Here is a 19,649-nt window from a genome sequence, read left to right as displayed (position 1 = left end):
CCGACCCAAGCGTGATGTAACCGCGCCATTACATCGGTCCATCGAAATTATCTCGAACATCGGTAAAATGGCCACAATGTAGTTTTCACTTCCTCCCTAGGGTGAATCCGAGTAAACTTGCCGCTGATGTTCTAAGAATAAACGAAGAGTTGCTCGAATGAGGGATGCTCTGTTTCCTGTGTGACACAATCACTTCCTTAATGGCAAGCCTGAGCACATTGCGCCATATGCTGAATAAGATCAAAAACCGCAAAGCAGGAAGTTGCTGCTGGCACGCAAACAAACACACCTTAAACCACAGGTGTCAAACTCAAGGCCCGGGGGCCAGATACGGCCCGCCACATCATTTTATGTGGCCCGCGAAGACAAATTGTGCATCAAATTCCTGTGTCATTACTAGAATTACAAATTGTATTCACTTTTAATATCTTTTTTTAAATAATTGACCAGTTTTTACTCGTCTGATTTGAAAACAAGTTATTTGTCAGTTTGTTTTGTAGCTTTTACTGTATATAATGTGAGGTGCTCCTACATTTATTTGGGTTGAGTCATAATGGCCCTCCGAAAGAAGCTATGACTACAATGCGGCCCGCGAAAAAAACGAGTTTGACACCCCTGCTTTACACTAAAAGCAACGGTAGAAACAAAACCAGTTTCTCTGTATTCATTCTTGTCAATAGTAATAATAAAAAGAGGACCACGCACCATATAGCTGGGACCCATTCTTGCCTTCTGGCACCGGACGGCTTTAATTAGTAGCGTGATGCAGTTGAGGAAAGCGACACAAAGCGTAAACATGACATATGAGGAAACGCTTTATCGCGCCGCAATTATGCACGTACTCCAATTTTCTGATTTGGGTTTCTGGACTCCAAGGCCGTGAGTGACAATGTACTTTAAAACTTTTTTTTTTTCTTCTCCCCAAGGTTTTTCACGCACCGGACTGGAGTATAGAATGATGACGCTGCTGAATAAAATACTACATTCAAGGATGCCTCAGGTAGCGTGAACAAAAGGCAAATCTCGTTTTAACAGCGTCAAAATGGCACTTTGCCGCTGAAGGAGTTTGCTTTCTATCGAGTTCAGAAAAAAGACGTGTGGTGAGAATGCGTTCAAGACTGCCGTGTTAACAAATGCAACGTCGTGGCGCTTTATTCGCGCTGTATTACGCCAGGGTCGCTGTTAGGCTGCCGCTTACGAGAGCCCTTTTCCAAGTGAAACAACTTTTGTCTTCTGAGTGGAAACCTCACCTTGCTACTGCGACAAATACAACTTTTCATTTCATCAAATTCATGTAGGTGCCACATTTATGTTTCTTCTCGTATCATATGGGACATTTTGCTGTCCCTGACAATATCCACACGTTGTATCAGACAATGGATTGCGTAACCGGATCTTTTGTTTTAAATCCACAGTAGATTACGGTTGACATGGATCTGAATCCCCAAATCTGTTCACTTCATCATCAGCACTGACACCAATTGACAAGTAGGTAGACCATCACTTATGCTACTTCCAATCTGATCTGATCTACCGACCGCGTCCGTCCATGTCAGGAAAAGCGCACGCTCATGAAAAACGTCAACCATTGACGTAAAGTCCCTGTCGGGATTAGCATGTTTGCATTGTAATGTTTGTGCAGCGTCGCCGTGTATTGTGGCTACAAGAGGATAAAGTTCAGTCTTCGTCATTGCGCCTCTAAGACGCGGGCGGGAGCCGGCCGTGCACATCTGTCGGATTATCTGACGCTAGGAGAGTTTATTCTTCGGCGTGATGCTCAGGGGAGATTGTTAGGAATCAATGCCAACGTGGATGTGGTGAAATAGAAAAAAAAAAAAGGCTGGATTTATTCAGACTGCGTTTACAGGGAACCTTTGATCGATCAGTCGTAGCGCTTAAAAAGTTGATATGGCCGACAAGTTGAATCGCAACTAATCTGACATTATGCAGACAAAGGCGTTGCTGCGCCGGGCCGCCCCCTTGCGTCATATTTCTTCATCTTGTTTGGGTTCAAGTGCAACGAGGTGTTACGTTTGATGGAGGATTTTCAAATTTGAGGATTCATATTTTATATTCAACACAGCACCCCATTCGCTGATTTAATTTATGGATAACCCTTTTCTGCAGGAACGGTGGCGGAGTGGATCACATTTCTGCCTTCTGACAAGCGAGACGGCCCGAGGCGCCGTTCGAACCCGCACGTGTGGTATTTGCGTCATTATCGGTGCAGAAAACAATGATTCGAAATGCAAATCCTCAAGGTCAACGGTGATCATAACTGAATTGACAACTTTACCAGCAAGCTTAAGTACACAAGCAAAAACGAGGTCACGAGAGCAACGAATTGTTCTAAACAAAGTAAAGTGTGTTCTTATTAGCCTGATTATTCTCGCTGGTGGCAAGTCAAATAAGCAAACGAATCGTGCGTGCGACGACGCGCACTCCGCCGCCCTCGCCGGATTAACCAAAAAAGTCATTAGCCGAGTACTTTTAGTGCCAATGAAAGACGTTTACAAGGACTTTCCCCGGCTGCAGCCTGCAGCTTTACGCAGGTTTATGTAAGCGGTGGGAAATCACAGGCGACCTGTTTTTAGAACCGAGCAGCAAACTGGAATCGTGGCCGCAAAGGAAACCGTGTACAGAAATGTCCTAAATCAGATGGCAAGTATTCCCAATCGGCGCGCACATTGCATTGTACAGGTCTTAATCCAGTTGGAGTCCTCTTCACCACGTGACTGTGCGGTCTTAACGGAGCTAACGGTCTGACACCTTGACAAGAACGCTTCTTCCCAAGCCAATAAAATCATAAAACGGCCTTAGAGGCCTTCTTGCCTCTTTGAACAGGCGCGATAGCCAGGGCAGCCGAGTAGACGGCAGACACTACGGTGCGAAGTGCCACAGTCTGGCACTAGACGCCGCGCATGCACAGTCTCAAGAAGGCACGGCTGCAGGGAACTAGGGCAAATATGGGCCATCGGGACAATTACTGGCACGGTGGAATGGTGGCGGGGATCCCATGTGCGGCGCTCCGCCCTTCCGAAAAAGACAGGGCAGGCGCTTTACTACTACACAAAGCCGAAAAGACCGAGCGCCGATGGACGGCAGCCGTTTGGGCGTACAAGACGGTCATTTTACCCGATTCTTCTTTTGAAAGTTTAATTCTGTTTGGGGTGGAGTGTTGTGAAAGCGACCGATTCGGGAGGCGGTGGATATGTTTGTGTCGGCGCTGGCAGCTGAGGCAATCGGAGGTTCTAAAGCACATCTAAGTTTGGGCAATTAGTTCCAGTGCCACTATTAATGTGCTGAAGGGGTGCGCTCGGCAGGGGGTCGAGGGCTCTGCTCAAAGGCTTTCGGGCCTCGCTAAGAAGAGGGCGGACGGGGGGGTTGAATATGGCCAACAAAGGTGGGGGTCAGGACCTCAGGGCCATGTGAAAGCTGCACCATGTCCACCCCCCGCTTTACCCGGAGCACTTGGACCAGGCCGGTCGCCGCGTCTCTGCACGGTGTACCGCACCCGTGACTGCACTTCGCTTGCAAATCCTGATCGGCATTGGAAACACAGTACAAGAGCGTCTTTATTATTCTCACAGATGCGATCAAATTGAAGATGCGTTCTCACAAGGTATTGTACACAATGAAATTATTCGCAAAACTACAAAAGAAGTCTCAGAGTACAGTCGAGCTATGACAAAAAGCTGTCGGTTATGAACTGTCAGCCAGAGGGTAGCGATCGAACCTGCGGGGGTCCAGAAGGGGTCAGGTCCCTGAGGACATATGCCACCGCCTTGCTTAAGCAGCAAGAAGATTTATTTGATAATCATTCAGGATTATGTTACATTTTTGGCTGGTTGGGTCAAAGCGCTGCCCACCGGACACTTTGACAGCCGCCTTTGTGTTTCGGCTGGACAATAGAGGTGAGAGGTGGGTGGCGGAGGGGGGGACCACCCCCCTCCAACAACTGAAGCCTGCTTCATCTGTAAAGTTCTTGCCTGCTGACCTCTCACCCCTAGCGTCATTGTCCCAGTAAAAATAATAAAATGTGTTCCGGCTGCTGTGTTTATGGCACGTCTTGGCGGGCGGTTCCCCTCAATCCCGGCGACTCGCTAGGCCACGATGGAAGGTTGACACTAAGATTACAGCAAGATTAGCCATCCAAAAGTTCTGATACACACGAGCCCGTTCAACATGCAATCGAGTTAAAAAACGCATGACGCAATTTGGGAATCCCTGCAATAGAGGGTCCAGTTTTGTCGATCAATCCGGGGCACATCCCAGCCAAGTTGTCTTGCCGTTCAATTATGGCTTTAGGTGTCAACTCATCGAAACAGCCTGAGAGCCTTTTGTGCTTCGTTCTCAAACAGGTTTTACTTGATGGGTAGTGTAATCAGGCACACAGAAGAAGATTCAGTCAGAAAATAAACGTGACATGAGCGTTCCATGATATACATACAGAAACAGGTGTTGCAAAATTTCAACTGGACTTTGTGAAGAGGGAGAACTGATTAAGGTGTTGGCCAAACAAGTCCATTCAAGTTCTTCTTTGTTGTTTAGGTGATGAGAAACTGCTGTAACTGTCGTGAGGTTGGTTTCAAATGACTCACTCGGCACTTTAGATGATCAATGTATGGATGTTTCGCTACCAAGCCGCAACGTACCCCCCCCCCCCTACACACACAGACAAAAGTCAGGTCTGTAACCCCTGCTGCCCCCCCCACCCCCTGTTGGAACCCTCCGTGCTCTTTGACCCAAACTGGAGGCCTGACTGAACACAAACAGTGGTCGTCGCTTCAAATAGCTCTCCGGACTCTCATCCACGGCGGGTTCCCGTTTCACCCGGCCAATGAAAAGCCATACTGTAAACAGGTCCAGGGTCGGCCCCGACGAGACCCGGCCTTGTGTCCGGCGTACTGTAACGGAGCCCGATGCTGACAATAGAGCCCCCTTTGGGCGTTAGGCAGCGGGCTCTCTTCCCCACTGGGCCAGCTCAGAATGGGGGATTAGGAAGGAAAAAAAGAAGGCTCCCCGTTAGGCTCTCCGAGGGGGTCAACCCCCTCCGAAGGGGAGCGCAACCTCGTCCTAAGACACTTTAGCCTTTGTCCCCGGCGAGGGGCGTGGGAGGCCAAAATTGTGAGGCGTGGCTAAGGCTCGGGACCAATCGGTTTGCCCAAAAGTGGGATAAACACACCATGGAATAATGCAAAGTGATAACTTCAGCTTTGAATTGGCGCTGGCAAAGAATCATTGCGAAGAGCTCTATTTTTCCAATTATGTCGAAAAAGAAAGATGCTTTCAAGATATTTGTGAGTGATCCCCAGCCATTGGTATGATTCACAACAATGTGGGGGCGCTTCTTGCAAACTAACGACTAAAGTGCAAAACAGGTAACCGGTTGCGTCTGCACCGGGCGGAGAGACGAAAAGACACGGTGAGGGAGGTTTCGGGTCAGAGGCTAAGTGAAATATATCCCCGCTCGGAGGCATGCGAGTGAGAGGATGCAGGAAGCTGAGGGCCGGAGATAAGGGGCGCAAGACGTGGCCGATAAGCACCCAAACACCTGCTGAGGGAAAGCCTCCCTCCGCCGCCGCTAGCGGCACTCTGTAAAACGCAAGCGGTGTCGGAGGGGGTGGACAACAAGGGAAAAGAATCATCAGCCGGCCAGAATGGACGCTGTAATCTGCTTTTCCTTTCCCAAAGGTGGAAAGTAGTGACGGAAAAGTGTGGCGGGGTTTGGGGGAGAGGGGGGGTGGCATCGCTCCTGCTTTACTGCACGCCTAATGGCATATGGTGGCGAGTATACGGCATCATTTGTAAGGTCGGCGGCTAGACAGCAGTGACAGAAATGATGCTGCTTGAGTCATGACATGCCAAAGCCACCGGCTCGGGCGATCTGTCCACAAAATGGAATGGCTTCTGCACCCCCCCAACACTACCGCCGCCTCCTTTTTACTAGCCCATTCTCGCCCAGGGACAAACAGACAAACACAAAAACAATCTGGAAGCGGTCAAGGGAGACCTTGAAGATGGCTGAGAGCGTGAGAGACAGGACCCAGCAAGTGTCACATTCAAGCAATTTCCAAAACTAAGCCACAGTTGCTAAAAAAAAACAACATCTTTTCATCGCTAATCCAAAAACCAGGGTTGGGTCGTACTGCGTTTCGATCAAGCAACACTTTGTGCATATTATAGGGGGAGCTTCATTTTCTCTGCATCCAGAATTGGGGCAACTTCAAATCACGCAAGCGCTTGCATACTCGCAATATCCTAGTTCCGCCCCTATAGTTTTTGCGGATTTTTGTCAAATATTTCCAGGAGGTCAACGTCATATGCGATGCAACAAAAAAAAAAATCCTATGCATTTGCAAATACATCAATCAATTATGGTTTTAAGCTTCCGGCCGTGATTTACCCAACTGATCCCTCCTGGATTACAGCTCAGTGTAGGACCGGCCGGCCTGAGAGAGAAAGCAAGCGCTCCGATGCTCGCCACAAGTCGTCGTCATACACGGACGGGAAGGACCTTTTTCGATATCTACCTTCTTACTATTGTCATGAATTATACAAAGTCTCTAAGATTTGGTTGCGGGCCCCTACCTGACCTCTACGATGGCGCAGAGCGGCAAAGGCTGATTTAGCATCCAGCCGCTTTCCGGACGCTCCGCAAACCACTGGCGGATTAGCTGGCCTCACTTTCTTACCTGAGAGCGCTTTTGCAACAGGTGACGGCGGAGAGAATGGGCTAATTTTTATGACTAGCTTCTTAGCGTGCCGCTATCACTCCACTGGGGCCCCTTTTGCCAGTCGCTAGCGAGCCATTCAAGTAGCAACAAAGAGGCTAATTAGAAGCTCTCACTGCAGGCTGCTCGCTCGGGCCTCCGGTTTGATACTTCCCAGGGAGGCTGGGGGCCCTCCCTAGTTTTTTTTTGTTTTTTTTCTCCTCCACACACAGAGGATATTTGTGAGCACACTCGGTTTAGCCCTCTGGCTCTTCCACATTTACTCATTGTGGAGATCCTCTCTATGGTCTGCCAGAGTGACAGAATCAGAGAGGGAGGGAAGGCGGCACGTTTCCTTTTATGTGGCGGGGACCCAGAGAGGGGATGCTAATGGGATATTGATGGGATTAGAACCCGGAGCGGAGCAGGTCCAAGGTTCTATGAACTCTTAAGTAAAACCTATTCATCTCGGAGGCTGTAATTCTTTCGTGTGTTTTCTAAAGTGGAAAACCTTGATACAGATGTCTTGCGGGAGTTGAATAACAGCAAAAGAACACACTACTAAATGCAGACGGCGAGCTTCCTTTGATTGGTGCCAAAACAAGACAGCTTTTTTTTGGGGAGGGGGTAGTGGATAGACATCAGAACGTTTAAGACCGATAACGCATTTGCACGTCATCTGATAACACGCTGTAATTAGCACTTCCCGAGAGCTCCCGTTCCGAACTCTACCACACCAAAGTGGACACGCGCAAGGCCCAGGACAGTTTGTTTTCCTTATCCATCCCTGCAGACCGCACGGCCCCCACAGAGACAAAAAGATGAGGGCCTCTGTGTGTTGTAGCCCCCCGCCACGCCGGCCGAGGCTATGTCTGTGGCGGCTGGCCGCATCGGGTCAAGCTGCTTACTTTTATTGCGCAAGCGCCTCCTTCCACCGCTTATCTCAGGAGGGAGGTGATCTAATCAGCCTGCCGATTAGATCATTGCCTCAGCCCCCCTGCTTTCCTCCGATTCCATAGGAGCATCACCGCCGCCGTTGCCGCCGCCGAGGAATTAACATGGCGAGCACACTCCGAAAAAAGAAAACCGGACATTTGAGTGCCTGTGTGTTGTTGCTTTGACAAGATGCAAGCCCCCCTTGGCCCCCTCCCCTTCGTGTCAAGTCTCTAATCGATACATCTCCCTATCCTGACAGTCGGGTAAGAGCACAGGTCTGAGATCAGAGCGATGGCGGTGTAAATCTTTACCGTTCAAGCGGAGCCTTTTAAAGTCGCTCTATAATTGGGCTGCAGCCAGAGGTTTTGGCTCGGGAGCGGCCGTGGCTTCGCCGCGGGTCAACGCGGCTCCTTTACAGCCCCGGATCGGGAGGACGAGGGGGACCTCGGCTCTTGCCTGGGGGTTCTCGCCGCTCACGGTGTGATTTTGAACGGCTCCTTCATAGACATACGTACGATCCACTCAGGTGGCTAAAGAATGGCGAGCAAATACTAAGCAGGAAGAGGTGACTGGTCAGTTGTTGCCTTGCACGGGAAGAGCACGCATGTGCATACAACATTATCACCTGCTGCAAACTGCACGCCTTTATCTGGACTCAATCTACGCTCGGAGAGATACCAGGGGGTTACGTCCCCCCCGCCCCACCTTCCCCTCCCACTGTGATATGCCGATACCGATAAGAGCCACGGGCTCGCTGGTTAAACACCTGGAGCAGCGGGTTATTGGCGCGCCCTCCACACAAGGACAGAAAACGGAAGAGCGAGCACCGCCACCAATGCCGCCGCCGAGAAGTAATGAACAGCAAAGCATGAGAGTGCAGCCGTTAATGCGAACGTGATTATTTCCACCGCCGCTGAATCAAATAAGCAATAATAGGAATAGCGAGAACAAACAAGCAAACACAAAGAGAGGAGCAGGAAATCCTCATCTCATCTCATCTCAAAGTGGCCCGCCTCGCCGGCTGGCCATATTTGGGGAATTTCAAGCGCTGATTGCTTTCTGGAAACTCTCACCTGCGCTACGCTCATTACGGCTCATTTGCACGAGAGGGGACCAAGCTACTTGTTGCACACTAGGGACCATATCGGCAATATTTCTCTTATGACAAAGCTCCTTGCATTCATTTTTCCCCAATAAACGGCTCGCTCGACTCCTTTCACAGAGCGAAATTCACGGAAAAGGAACTACGGCCCAAGTTGCAGAGAGCGTTTGAAATTCCAAATGACTATTTGTTTGATATAAAGCAGCGTGTGAGTGGCAACTGAATCCCAACAGGAAACGTTGCCTTCTTTCTGGCTCAACTTGTAAATATACGGGCGGATGGCGTCAGCTCACACCGGTGACCTGCGCCAGCCACATCTGGAAACAATCCCGCCGGTGTTTGACGTGACCCGCCCGCGCCGAGTGAACTCTGCGAGTTTGTTGCCGAGGCGGCGGTGACCCCGACACGGTGGCAGCGGGGAAATGATGCGTAATTAGTCAAAGGCAACACGACTCCCGCTCGCCTGAAATAAAACATCTTGCCGAGGAACCGAGGAGTGTCTGTGTGTGTTTTTTTTTTTTCTCCCCCAAGCGTGTGATGCAACATTTTGATTTTGGGCTGTCTCAACGGTGCGTCTAAATGACGCCATTAGTATGCTGCGGGGCAGAGGCGCCGCCAGATCAATGCACGAAACTGTGTGGAAATCTCCTTTGATACGAGATTTCCCAGCTCGCCGCAATTGACGAAATTCCTCTTGAAACACAAGCAAGGCTCCACACGGCAGGCAGGCAAGCTTTTCTCAAGGCGGCCGCCGCCGCCGTCCATCCGGCCGTCTGTCTTACTTTAAACGCGCCTGGACTCCATTTGTAGTTTGGAAAGCTTGTTTAAAAGTCGCTTAACGCCAACACAGGTAGACGTGACGGAAAGTTGCTCTGACTTTCACTCCGACAAAACTTTTGCTTGAAGAAATTCTTCCTCTCTACGGTAACAGTAGTGAAGCGACATACCACGAAAGCCGGAGGGAGGGGGAATTCATTCGAGAGGTGAGGTGACGGAGTTCAAATCCTTAAGTGAACTTTAACCGCTGTGGCATTATCATTGATTTGCGCAAACATTGAGGAAAGACACGGCAAGAAAAAAATAAATAAAAATCAAATGATGGCAAATGGCCGCAGACCTTGAGACGGCAGCAGTGTCACGCTAGCGCTACACTGTCCCGGGAGTACCTCCTTAAAAGCTCTCAGGGTCTAGCGTCCATTTCCTGGATGGCCCTCGCTAAAACGTTGTTTGCGATAGGACAAAAACAAGCCGACAGGACGCCACTAGCCGCTTACAACAATGATCCGGCGGTAAATAGCACTCCGGCCAAGAAAGCTATCAAGAGCGCAAGAAGAGCACAGAATGAAACAAAGCGGTCCTACCTGTGCTGCTCCACGGCGTCGTTATCGGGAAGTTCCGCACCGCACACGTTGCAGCGTTCGTGCTGGCTCCTGCCGTCGGGTTTGATGCCCACCGCCAGCTCGCCCAGCTTGCTGAAGAACTCCCTCTGGATGAAGCTCTGGGGGAGCAGGCCGCCGTAAGCGCTGAAGTCCACCGACATGGCCAAGGCCGGCGACATGGGCAGGGCTGAGGCCATGGAGACGGGCATGGACATGATGGCGTGCTCGCCTTTGTGGTTGACCGGGAGCGAGTAGAGGGACGCCAGGTGCTTCTCGGCCATCCCGGCCATGGCTTCTAGCCCCATGTGGCCCACGTCGGCTTGAGGGTCGCCCATGCCGTCGTCGCGGACGTAGTGCAGCTCACGGGCGCTGGTGATCACGCTGCTCCTGGTGGGCGTGCCCGGCCCGTCTCGATTGCGCTCCTCGCCGCTTCGCTCGCCGTTGCTGGAGGCGCCCGACTCGCCGCTTTCGTGGCCGTTGCCGCCCGCGTCCACCTGCATCATTTCCGTCTTGATCTCGCTCACCAGGTGGTGGGCGTTGGCGTGCTGGCCCCCGAAGCCTTGCTGAAGCAGGCTCTGCCCGATGCTCATCAGGCTGTCCACCGCGGCCTTGGTGGGGCTCAGGTTGGAGACGCCGAAGGACGTGGAGACGGAGGGACTCTGGTCCACCATGCCGGACATGGCACCCGACAGGTAGAGACTCTCCATGGAATGCTTTTGGGCGCTCTTGACCCCGTTCTGGCCTTTGCGCTCGTCGTCCTCCTCGGCGCTGCCGTCGTTGACGCCGGCCTCGGCGTCGTTCTCGTCCGACGACTGGATGGTCTCCAGGATCTTGAGGCATTGCTCCTCCAAATACTCGATCTCCAGGATCTCCGCCGCGTACAGTAAATCGTCCAAGTCCTCCACTTTGGCCTGAAGCGTGGCAGTGTAAGCGTAGTCCAAAATCTGTTGGAAGGTCTTTGGCGAGAGAAAGTCCAGGGTGTAATGCTGGCTGCTGCGGTGGAAGAGGATCTCAAACATTTTGCTAGTGCAGGCCAACACCGTCCGGTGGGCGTGGAACTCCTGGCTGTCCACCATGATGACCACGTCGCATAGCGTCCCCGCCAGGCGCATCTGGTTGGCCTTGTGCAGGAGCGCTGTGGGGTGGTTGGGGTTCTGCAGCTGGATCGTACCCATCTTTGTTAAATCCATGACGTCGATGCAAGTCCACCGGGCCGACTCATGAGGCTAGCCTTCCCCCCGCTCGGCAGTGGTTTTAGCGACCGGATGAAACCTGCAACGAGGAACAAAGGTCCTTCTAAAAATCGAAAACATCATCAAAGACTTTTGAATGACAAGTAGGAAGTCCTTGCGGTCTTTTCAATCCTAACGTCCCCCGCGGGGATGCTAAAGGAACTTGGGCACCGACTGTAGATTTGTGAAAAGAGACAATTTGTGAGCAGTCTGCCTGGCTCGCCCTGCATACCAATCAGGCCGACATATGTCATGCGAAGACAGAGAGGGGAGGAAAAAAAAACAAGAAACAAGCCCACACGTCTTCATTCGTTTAGCTGACCGGTTAAACAGGCAGCCTCACAAAAGAGCGCCAAAGCGGCCTTTTCGGAAATTAAATAGCCATCTCGTTCAGTATTCCCATCACAAACCGGGAGGGGGGGTGGATGGTGATGGAGCGGCGGCCAGAAATGGCTGGGAAGAGAGAGGAAAAGCGCCACACAATGCTGCGGCACTAAAACATCCAAAAATGAGCCACCAGTCACGTGGGCAACATGTTGAGCTCCCACAGTTCATAGGAAGTGACGTTCAAGTGATGATCTGCACTGTATATAGTGTCAGGCATTTAAAAGTGTGTGTGTGTGTGTGTGTGTGTGGGGGGGGTTAGGCACAGCCCTGCAACCATTCTTCCAAACGCCACTAATTGCATCATGTGCACAGCATCATGCACCGCATCATGTGCACAGAATCCCAATCTATGTGCTCTCAGCTTTTGTTCGCACAAATGAGCATTGAATAAATAGTACTACTGTACACGGATGGCATCGATTTGAAACAGGAGACGAGACGCGATGACAAAACCGACAGTCTCGCTCTCGCCCTCTCTCTCTCCCTCCCAGTCAGTCAACGGAGGTCATTCGCGACATTATCTGTATTACAGCTTTGCCAATAGCGTCCAATTTACGACCACCCCAACGCCAGCCACCCTTCCGTAAACGCTTGTTGCGCTCCTGCGCGTGTGCGCGCACTTAATGGTGCTCTTTTATCACGCACGTTATGTTATTAATAACACAGAGACGGAAGAAAAAAAAAAAAAAGACGCGCGCCGTATGTCTAGACAGCGCAGACACAACACTTGCATTTGAACATACGCGATAACCCCCCCCCCCCCCCCCCCCTTTAAGCCCAACCAAACAAATCGATGCGATCATGTGAGTGTGACAAATATGCATTCGGTATTCCAACACACGCTCCGGGGAGAAAAAAAAAAAAAAAAAGTCCGCTTCATTTGGCGCACAGGTGGTCACCGATGTCATGACGCCAAACAATTTACCGACAGCTGTCAATTACTTTAATTGATATCGGGCCGTCTCGAAAGAAGAAAATAGAATTAAGCGCCTTTAAATGAAAAAATGAAATAAAATAGATGATGCCACAACGTCACTAAAACTCCTCCAGGTGCGTTCTGCTTGTCGCCGGTGCTTTTGCGGTTAAGTTAACCATTTCGAAATTGGGTCAACTTTGCGAACCTTTCATCCAAAGGTAGCGGGTTCTCCATGCCATGCACGTCAACAACTCGGCAAGGTTGAACGAGGACTCGAAAGGTGCACCAGAACGTGAAAGTGCGTGGAAGGGCTTAAAATGACGACTATTAATAATCAAAATAAAAAAAATATGAACGGTGCTGCTAAGGTCGGTGCGTGTCAGCCGCAGAACTCACCTGAAGTTAACGTGTCACGGAGTCCGGAGTGCAGGCGGACAAACAGAGGGGGCAGGCGGGCTTGTGGAGCATAGTAAAGCCCCGTTCGCTCCGTGGTTCTCTCTCTCGCGCTGGTGCTTCTCTGGGAACACGCACTAACTCCTTCCCTTGTCTCGCCGGAGCGAATCAACGCGGGCGGCGCTGACGTCAGGCTGCAGACCAAGCAGCGCAAACGGCGAGAAAGTGAGACACCTAGGGGGCTGTCTCATGTCCACATGTGTCTGTATGTCTTGTGTGTGTCATGCACGCACGCAGTCGGGTGAAAGGCGCGACTAAGCCACGCCCCCTCCATCATTAATACAGAACGTGCGCATCTCGTCAGGTTAGGAGATCTCGCGTTATTAAAATGAGCATTTTGGGGGTTTGTTTTGATATTTTTTTTGGAGTGGGAGGAAAAGTTGGAAGATTGGTGGGAAATGTGGGTGAGACCACACAGCAAAGTCACCTTGGAGTTGGAGATCCCATTGTGTGCTGGAGACACACTTTGCCTTGCCTTGGGCTCGCTGGGGGCCTGTGGCACAACATTGCCATGGAGACCTCTGTCCATTTCCTCTTCCGTCTCGGATGACCTGGGCCAAGATGTTTCCTTAACTGGAAGCAGGAAATGTCAATTCTATAGCTGACCAGGTTCTCCGACGGGAGCCTTTCTTTCGATCGGCCCAAGTGGAACTACGTGTAGACAAGATGATGACTTGAATGGCCTGGCTATCTCAGACGCACATCGACACTCCAGCGGCTGATAGACGCCGCCGCCGCCGCTGCGTGGGCTCTATCTGCGCGAGGAAGGTGCAGCCTGCAGACCGTCACTCGGCGTGAGCCCCCTCACCTTTGATCTGGAGATGCAATAGGCCCAAAAGAAAAAAATGATGCATTATCTCCAATGTTTCAGTCAACAGGTTCTTGAGCCACCTTTGACAGGCTGGCTGGGTTTGAAGCGTGGGGGGGGGGGGAGGTTGGTAAAAATCCAATTTCCGTCAGACTGCCTTACAGTTGTGCTCTGGGAATCTTTAGATTCATCCGGGCACGGATCACAGAGTGCTTCATTACCTTTGAGCTGCGTGCTGCGCAGGCTTAGCCGGGGATAAAGAAAAAGGCACTCCCTTAATCTGTTTATAATCCGCCGTTTTACCGAGGGGGGAAGAAGGAAGATGAGGGAGGGCGAAATTATTAAAAAAAAAAAAAGAAGAAGAAGAACCAGATCATGGGCACACTTTGATATAATAACAAGGAGTTAGCCAGACAGCGACTGGAGAAAGTTTGGGGGCTTGTGTCAGATTAGACACAAAGAACATTATGTGTCAGATTGAGGAATTGGAGCTCATGATTGGCGCCTTACGTGACTCCAATGCAAATTTCTACACACACACATTTTACGTTGAACGAGGGAACTGATTTGCATCACTTTTGAACTGCAGAAAAAAGTTAATAGTTGAATCATTCCCCCAAATTTATTATTATTGCTCAATATAAGGCAGCAATGGATGTTACATTTGCTTGCCAATATTTTAAAAAAAATCATGGAATGAATTGCATCTTATGTGGTGCCACAGTTGATCCTTTCTGCTACAAAGGTCAACTGAGGACTCAAGCAAAGATGAAATTGTGCATTAAATCAGGGCCATCATGCATTTGCGGTTAACATCTCCATGTTGCTGAGTGTTGACCAAAAAACAGCCCCCCCCGTCCACCCCATTATGTGCAGGCATGTGTATGGAGGAGGTTTGTGTATGTGTGGGGGGTTGCCGGAGCTTTGCAGTGGGGGTGTCCTGGCCCCCACACAGTGGACCTTTGTGAAAGCCAGCCACACTGAATGGACTCTTTTTACACTTGTGTAAACCTCTGGTCTGAGGGGGGGGGGCACGGGGGCAGTGAGGCCCCGCCTCTTTGACCTCTGACCCTCACCTCTGACCTGACCTGCGCAGGATTTTGCTCTGGAAGTGCTTTTTTTTGGGTTTTTGTCCAAGGCATGTGCTTGCGCTCAAAGACAAAAATCAAAACCCTGAGCTTGAGGACGTTTCCCCAAATCTGCTCAAATCTGATTGGCCAAATAAATACTCAACTTTTTTTTACTAGGTGTTACTCACGATGAAATTTAAATTTCAAATTGGTTCAGACAATTCACAAGAAACGCGCAATGACGTTAATAGGTAAAATGTCCGCGTTGAGCCAAGGGTCTTATTGGTCGGCCGCCGCCCGTTGACTTCTTCATTTCAAGGTGGCCGCCGTAAGTGCAAGGTGGGACATCCTGCCAGCCGCTGATAGGAGATCAATGTTCTCCCATGTCCGGTGAAATTGGACGTGGCACGCATTGACCCCGCAAGCATTTCACTGTACGCTTGAATAGAAATGGCCAGTGGCACAGTACAGAAGGGGGCAGTGCCCCCCCCCCCCTCCACACACACAATTTTGGGATCTTATTTAAGATAGCAAAAGTGAGTTTTGGCACTGCCAATTGAGCTTGTGCTTTTACCGTATTTTAAGCGTCTCCTTTTGCGGACATTGGGGATTTGGGGAGCCACATTCATTATTGCTATCAGATGGAAAGTGGATCTGATAAGGTCTTTGGGACACGCCAAGGACTTTCGCCGCACCTTCAAGACTCAGAGTCCACAACAACCACTTGCTTTACTTAGGGAGACTGGATGCTTTCAAGACAATCATTTACAGACATTAGAAAAGGAATTTCCTGCCTTTTTCTGTCTGGTCAAGCTAGAAAATAACGTTTTATAATACATACAACAAGATGCATAGTACATTAAAACATTTATTCATTCTAAAGTAACTTTAACCACCTCATATATTTATATTATAAATTGCTTTGCATTGTGGAAAAGACCCATTGGAATGCATTTTAACGCTTCACTTTGCTCCTTAATAAGATGTGAAGCCTCACATGCTGGCTTGTTAAAAAAAGGAAGAAAAAAAAATACAGATGGTGATCTTCAAAGCTCCTCTATTTGGCTCTAGTGTGAGCGTATTTGTCTACCTGTGTTCAATTTCCCCGGCTTTGATTCGCTCCATCCTTTTCTCGAAGAGCCCGCCCGCCCGTCCGTCGCCTAATAGCCTCTTCCCCTGCACGGGAGATTGCGCGGACACATTGGAAGGGGCAAAAAGCCCCCGCAGATAGACTCCGTTTAGTGCGCCGCTCGCCTGCGTACCGGCATTAATCTGGCATCGCCGTAATGAGTCCGCAAAGGCCTGCAAGGTGAGATGGAGGCTGAAGGAATGCGCTGAAAAAACACAGATAAAGGGAGAGAATGTGTCATTTGGAGAGTTCAATTCGTTCAAGTTCTAAAATTAGGCCATGTACCAAATCATTTTGATCACAATTTTGTGGGAAATTGTACAGGAAAACAACCAAGGTAACATTCCTAAGTAGCTTCACCTCCTGCTACACACAACGAGAAGGATGCCAGTGGAGCGGAATGAGCAGAACTCACTGAGTCGTCTTCTGTGTATTTCCTTTGAACTTTTTGTTATTTCAGTATATACGCTCGCTCTCGACCGGCTCCGACTTGCAATTTGCCCAACTGGTGCTCCAAGAAACACATTTAGCACGTTGGTGTGCCGATCAGAGGGAAAAGTGCAAAAGCAGTGGAGCGATGGTAAAGCACAGAGTAATCACCTCGCAGTCTTCCAAGGCCGTCTCGCCGCAGGATGGCCGCTGGATGGCAGCTAATCCGTTAGCGCATCGCTACCCTTTCTCTCGCCAGCTTCCTTCTGGCTAGCGTCAAGCGGCAACTGTAACAAACACAAAACGTCAAGATCGCAACTATTCTTTTTGATGAATAGTCGTCAATTTACCTTTCCTTAAATTACTTGTGGGTGGCTCTAGAACGGCTCCCTGAGGTACTCCTTCGATAAATGGCAATCATTAGCATCAGGGCCACTATTCTGCTTGACATTTTAACACACAGGGGGCTGTTTTTGTTGAAACCAAGCCATGATTACAGAAGAGTGAACCAAAAAAAAAGCTAAAAACATACTGAATGAAGGGTGAATGGCTTAAATGTTAGAGTGCATTGCAATGTAAACACAGCCGAGGGCTTAATTGAAATTTGTGTAAGTGGCATGCAGCTTTTTTAGGCTTGACGTGTTTTTCTTTTTGATTCTTACTTTGGTTGAGGATCAATAGCCCGGGGTGGCTCTCAGACAATGTGTGATCTTCATTAAAGCGAGGCGGACCATCAAGCCGCCTGCAGCTTATTCATCCAGGATGCTTGGATGGAGAGATCTGAGAAAAAAGCGGGCACCCAAAAACTACGGATAAACAGATTACCTTGTGGAGTCAGATGGTGTTTGGAAAAGGTGTTTAGTGGTAATTGCAGCTGTTTCAAGTCGGTTACCTGCCGCGCGGACCCGCTCGGCCGCCTCGCGTTCTCTCTCGTCTGTTCTTCGGCCAGGCGAGCCTGGCGGGCAACAATGCCGGCAGCTGCGGCTGCAAGCTGTGAGCCCAGGCTTTTCATTTAGCGCCACTATTTCTTTTTTCTTTCTTTAGAAGTAATGTGGGAAGTTATTTCTTTGAAGGATACCGCACCCAACTCTTCTGATCGAAAAGTAGCATCAAAAAGCCAAAGCGGAGCGTGACGTGACTGAACTCGCGGCCTAGAATAAGCCTACATCTTTCTGTCGGCGTAAAAATCAGGATTAAAGAGGATGCAGCGAGTAACTGTTTAGGTTTGTGTTTGCTGTAACCAAGGGTTATAGCGCCACAACACCGATGGGTTACGATGACATAAATTTCATTTATCCCTCTGCTGGCAAATGCATTGTTTGTGTTTGTTTTGGTGATGGCTGGCATGTGTTGTGAAAAATCTGAGTGTTCCGCAAAAGAATGTTTGGCTGCTTGAATAAAGAAGAAGGCAGAAACGGCTTGGGAAACAATCAAATAAATCCAACGGAATGTGCTTGGTCAAATTGCGAGTGCGCCGCAGCTGTCGTCGGGAGCACATCGTATCAATTAAACGCACGTCGGGTGGTTTGCTTGTTGTCCCTCGTTCCACGGCCATGTTTGTGGTCTTGCCGAGTCATCTGGTGCCAGCGCGTCTTCAAAGATCTGCGTTGCGGGATAACATCAACAATAACAATGAGAAGACAAATACAGTGAATTTTTTCTAGGAAATCAAATGTTAGATTAAAAAAAAATACTCATTTGTTTGCCATTTCGCTTTGGATTAAGTGCTCTGCACAGGACCTCCGCCAAAGATGAGCAGGCCTGATGTGTTTCCACACCAAAATGGCACATTGGCGTGCCTGATTCAGGTCTGAAATGAAAAAAAACCCATTGTGTGACAATAAATAATTCTAAAATCAGAACTTAAATCAATGGAAAAAATAAACAAAGAAGAGATAAATAAATTTGGATAGAATAAATGTATAGAAAAATAAATTACATCAATGTGACATGTGTAAATAAAGGAATGAATGACTGAATCAATAAATGCATGTTTCAAATTAATGTATCTAAAAATATGTAAAAAAAAAGTATTCTGACAAAAATGAATGAATGAACAAATGAGATAATGAAAACATAAATGCATCACAAATACATGCAAACTAACCAAATATGTATAGGTATGATATATTATTATTATTATATAAATATTATTATTTGATGAATAACAGGCCACAAATTACCCACAAGTATGAAAGCACATCCAGCTGAATGAACAGTTTTTTTGTTTCTTTGGTTTTAGTACATTTTGCCCATTGGGCCTCATCAATAGTGTGGAAACGTGATTTTGATTTTTACAGCAATCCAGTTTATTTATTTAATCATTTCCTTTATTTTTTGTTGTAGCCAAGCCATGTTTCTGGCCTGCACATGGCCAACAGGCCCCAGAATTTCAGAAAAAAATCTTCTTGATAAAAAGCAGAAGCGACAGCAGAACAACACGTCTTCCAATAGTTGCATCATATTTTTTATTTTGAGAGGGGGGGGGGGTCATAATAGCGCTCAGAAGACTGTAATGCCCTCAATTCCAAGTCACAGATGACTAGTTTTAAAAAGGGAAAGAAAAAGTCTCCTGCAACATCTAAAGGTCAGACAAGTCAAAAACCCCAAAGCACGCGGGCCTGCCTAGTGGGCCAGTTGGCTTATCTGCGCCAAAAATCAGTCTCGGACCACACTGGACCATTGTTTAGGGGAGTTGGGGGGAGGGCTCTGTAAAGGACCCCACTAATCTGCTGTGTGCAGAGGTGGAGGCTGGTGGCAAATACCAACAAAAAAGGAAGAAAGAATACAACTGAAATCAGATTACTTTTCACGCCCACTCAAGATGGAGTAAAATTTACACCAAAGGGAGTGAGAAGCATATATAGAAATATTTTAGGACATCTATCCATAAATATATACACATTGTACATGCAGACACCTGCTGAATTTCGAAATATTACTCCTGGTTAAGGCAACAGATTGTGCGGGTGTACCTAATAAAGTGGCCAGTGGGCGCGTACATGTTCAATTTTCTTCTTTTCATTCAAATCTTATTCAACTTTTTCCCGAAAGAACTTGTGCAGGTCCACGCGTTAAATTGAATTAGGCTGCCA

At 48.9% G+C, this 19,649-nt stretch overlaps 1 protein-coding gene and 1 long non-coding RNA gene across 3 annotated transcripts in view; both read right to left on the bottom strand.

Annotated features, from left to right (window-relative positions):
* The window catches only part of zbtb16a (zinc finger and BTB domain containing 16a), a 66,254-nt gene extending 52,942 nt beyond the window's left edge, over positions 1–13,312 (bottom strand). The window contains exons 1-2 of the mRNA XM_037270059.1: positions 13,062–13,312; positions 10,113–11,402 (exon numbers count right to left, since the gene is read on the bottom strand). Of these exons, the coding sequence (XP_037125954.1) occupies positions 10,113–11,320 (1,208 nt within the window). The 5' untranslated portion in view covers positions 11,321–11,402; positions 13,062–13,312. The remainder of the gene's footprint in view (positions 1–10,112; positions 11,403–13,061) is intronic.
* Positions 13,313–15,924: 2,612 nt separating this feature from the next.
* Positions 15,925–17,777, bottom strand: LOC119134228. 2 transcript variants are annotated; one of them, XR_005100287.1, is made up of 5 exons: positions 17,447–17,777; positions 17,217–17,334; positions 16,905–17,021; positions 16,726–16,841; positions 15,925–16,330 (listed from the first exon to the last, which is right to left on the bottom strand). It is a non-coding gene; the product is annotated as an uncharacterized LOC119134228 (long non-coding RNA). The 2 variants fall into 2 exon arrangements; XR_005100288.1 differs by lacking the exon at positions 16,905–17,021.
* Positions 17,778–19,649: the final 1,872 nt, after the last annotated feature.

The sequence above is a fragment of the Syngnathus acus genome, chromosome 14, assembly GCF_901709675.1.
Source record: "Syngnathus acus chromosome 14, fSynAcu1.2, whole genome shotgun sequence".
NCBI classification, from domain to species: domain Eukaryota; kingdom Metazoa; phylum Chordata; class Actinopteri; order Syngnathiformes; family Syngnathidae; genus Syngnathus; species Syngnathus acus.
The sequence above is the reverse complement of the archived record's forward strand: the minus strand, read 5'-3'. Positions and strand labels throughout refer to the sequence as shown.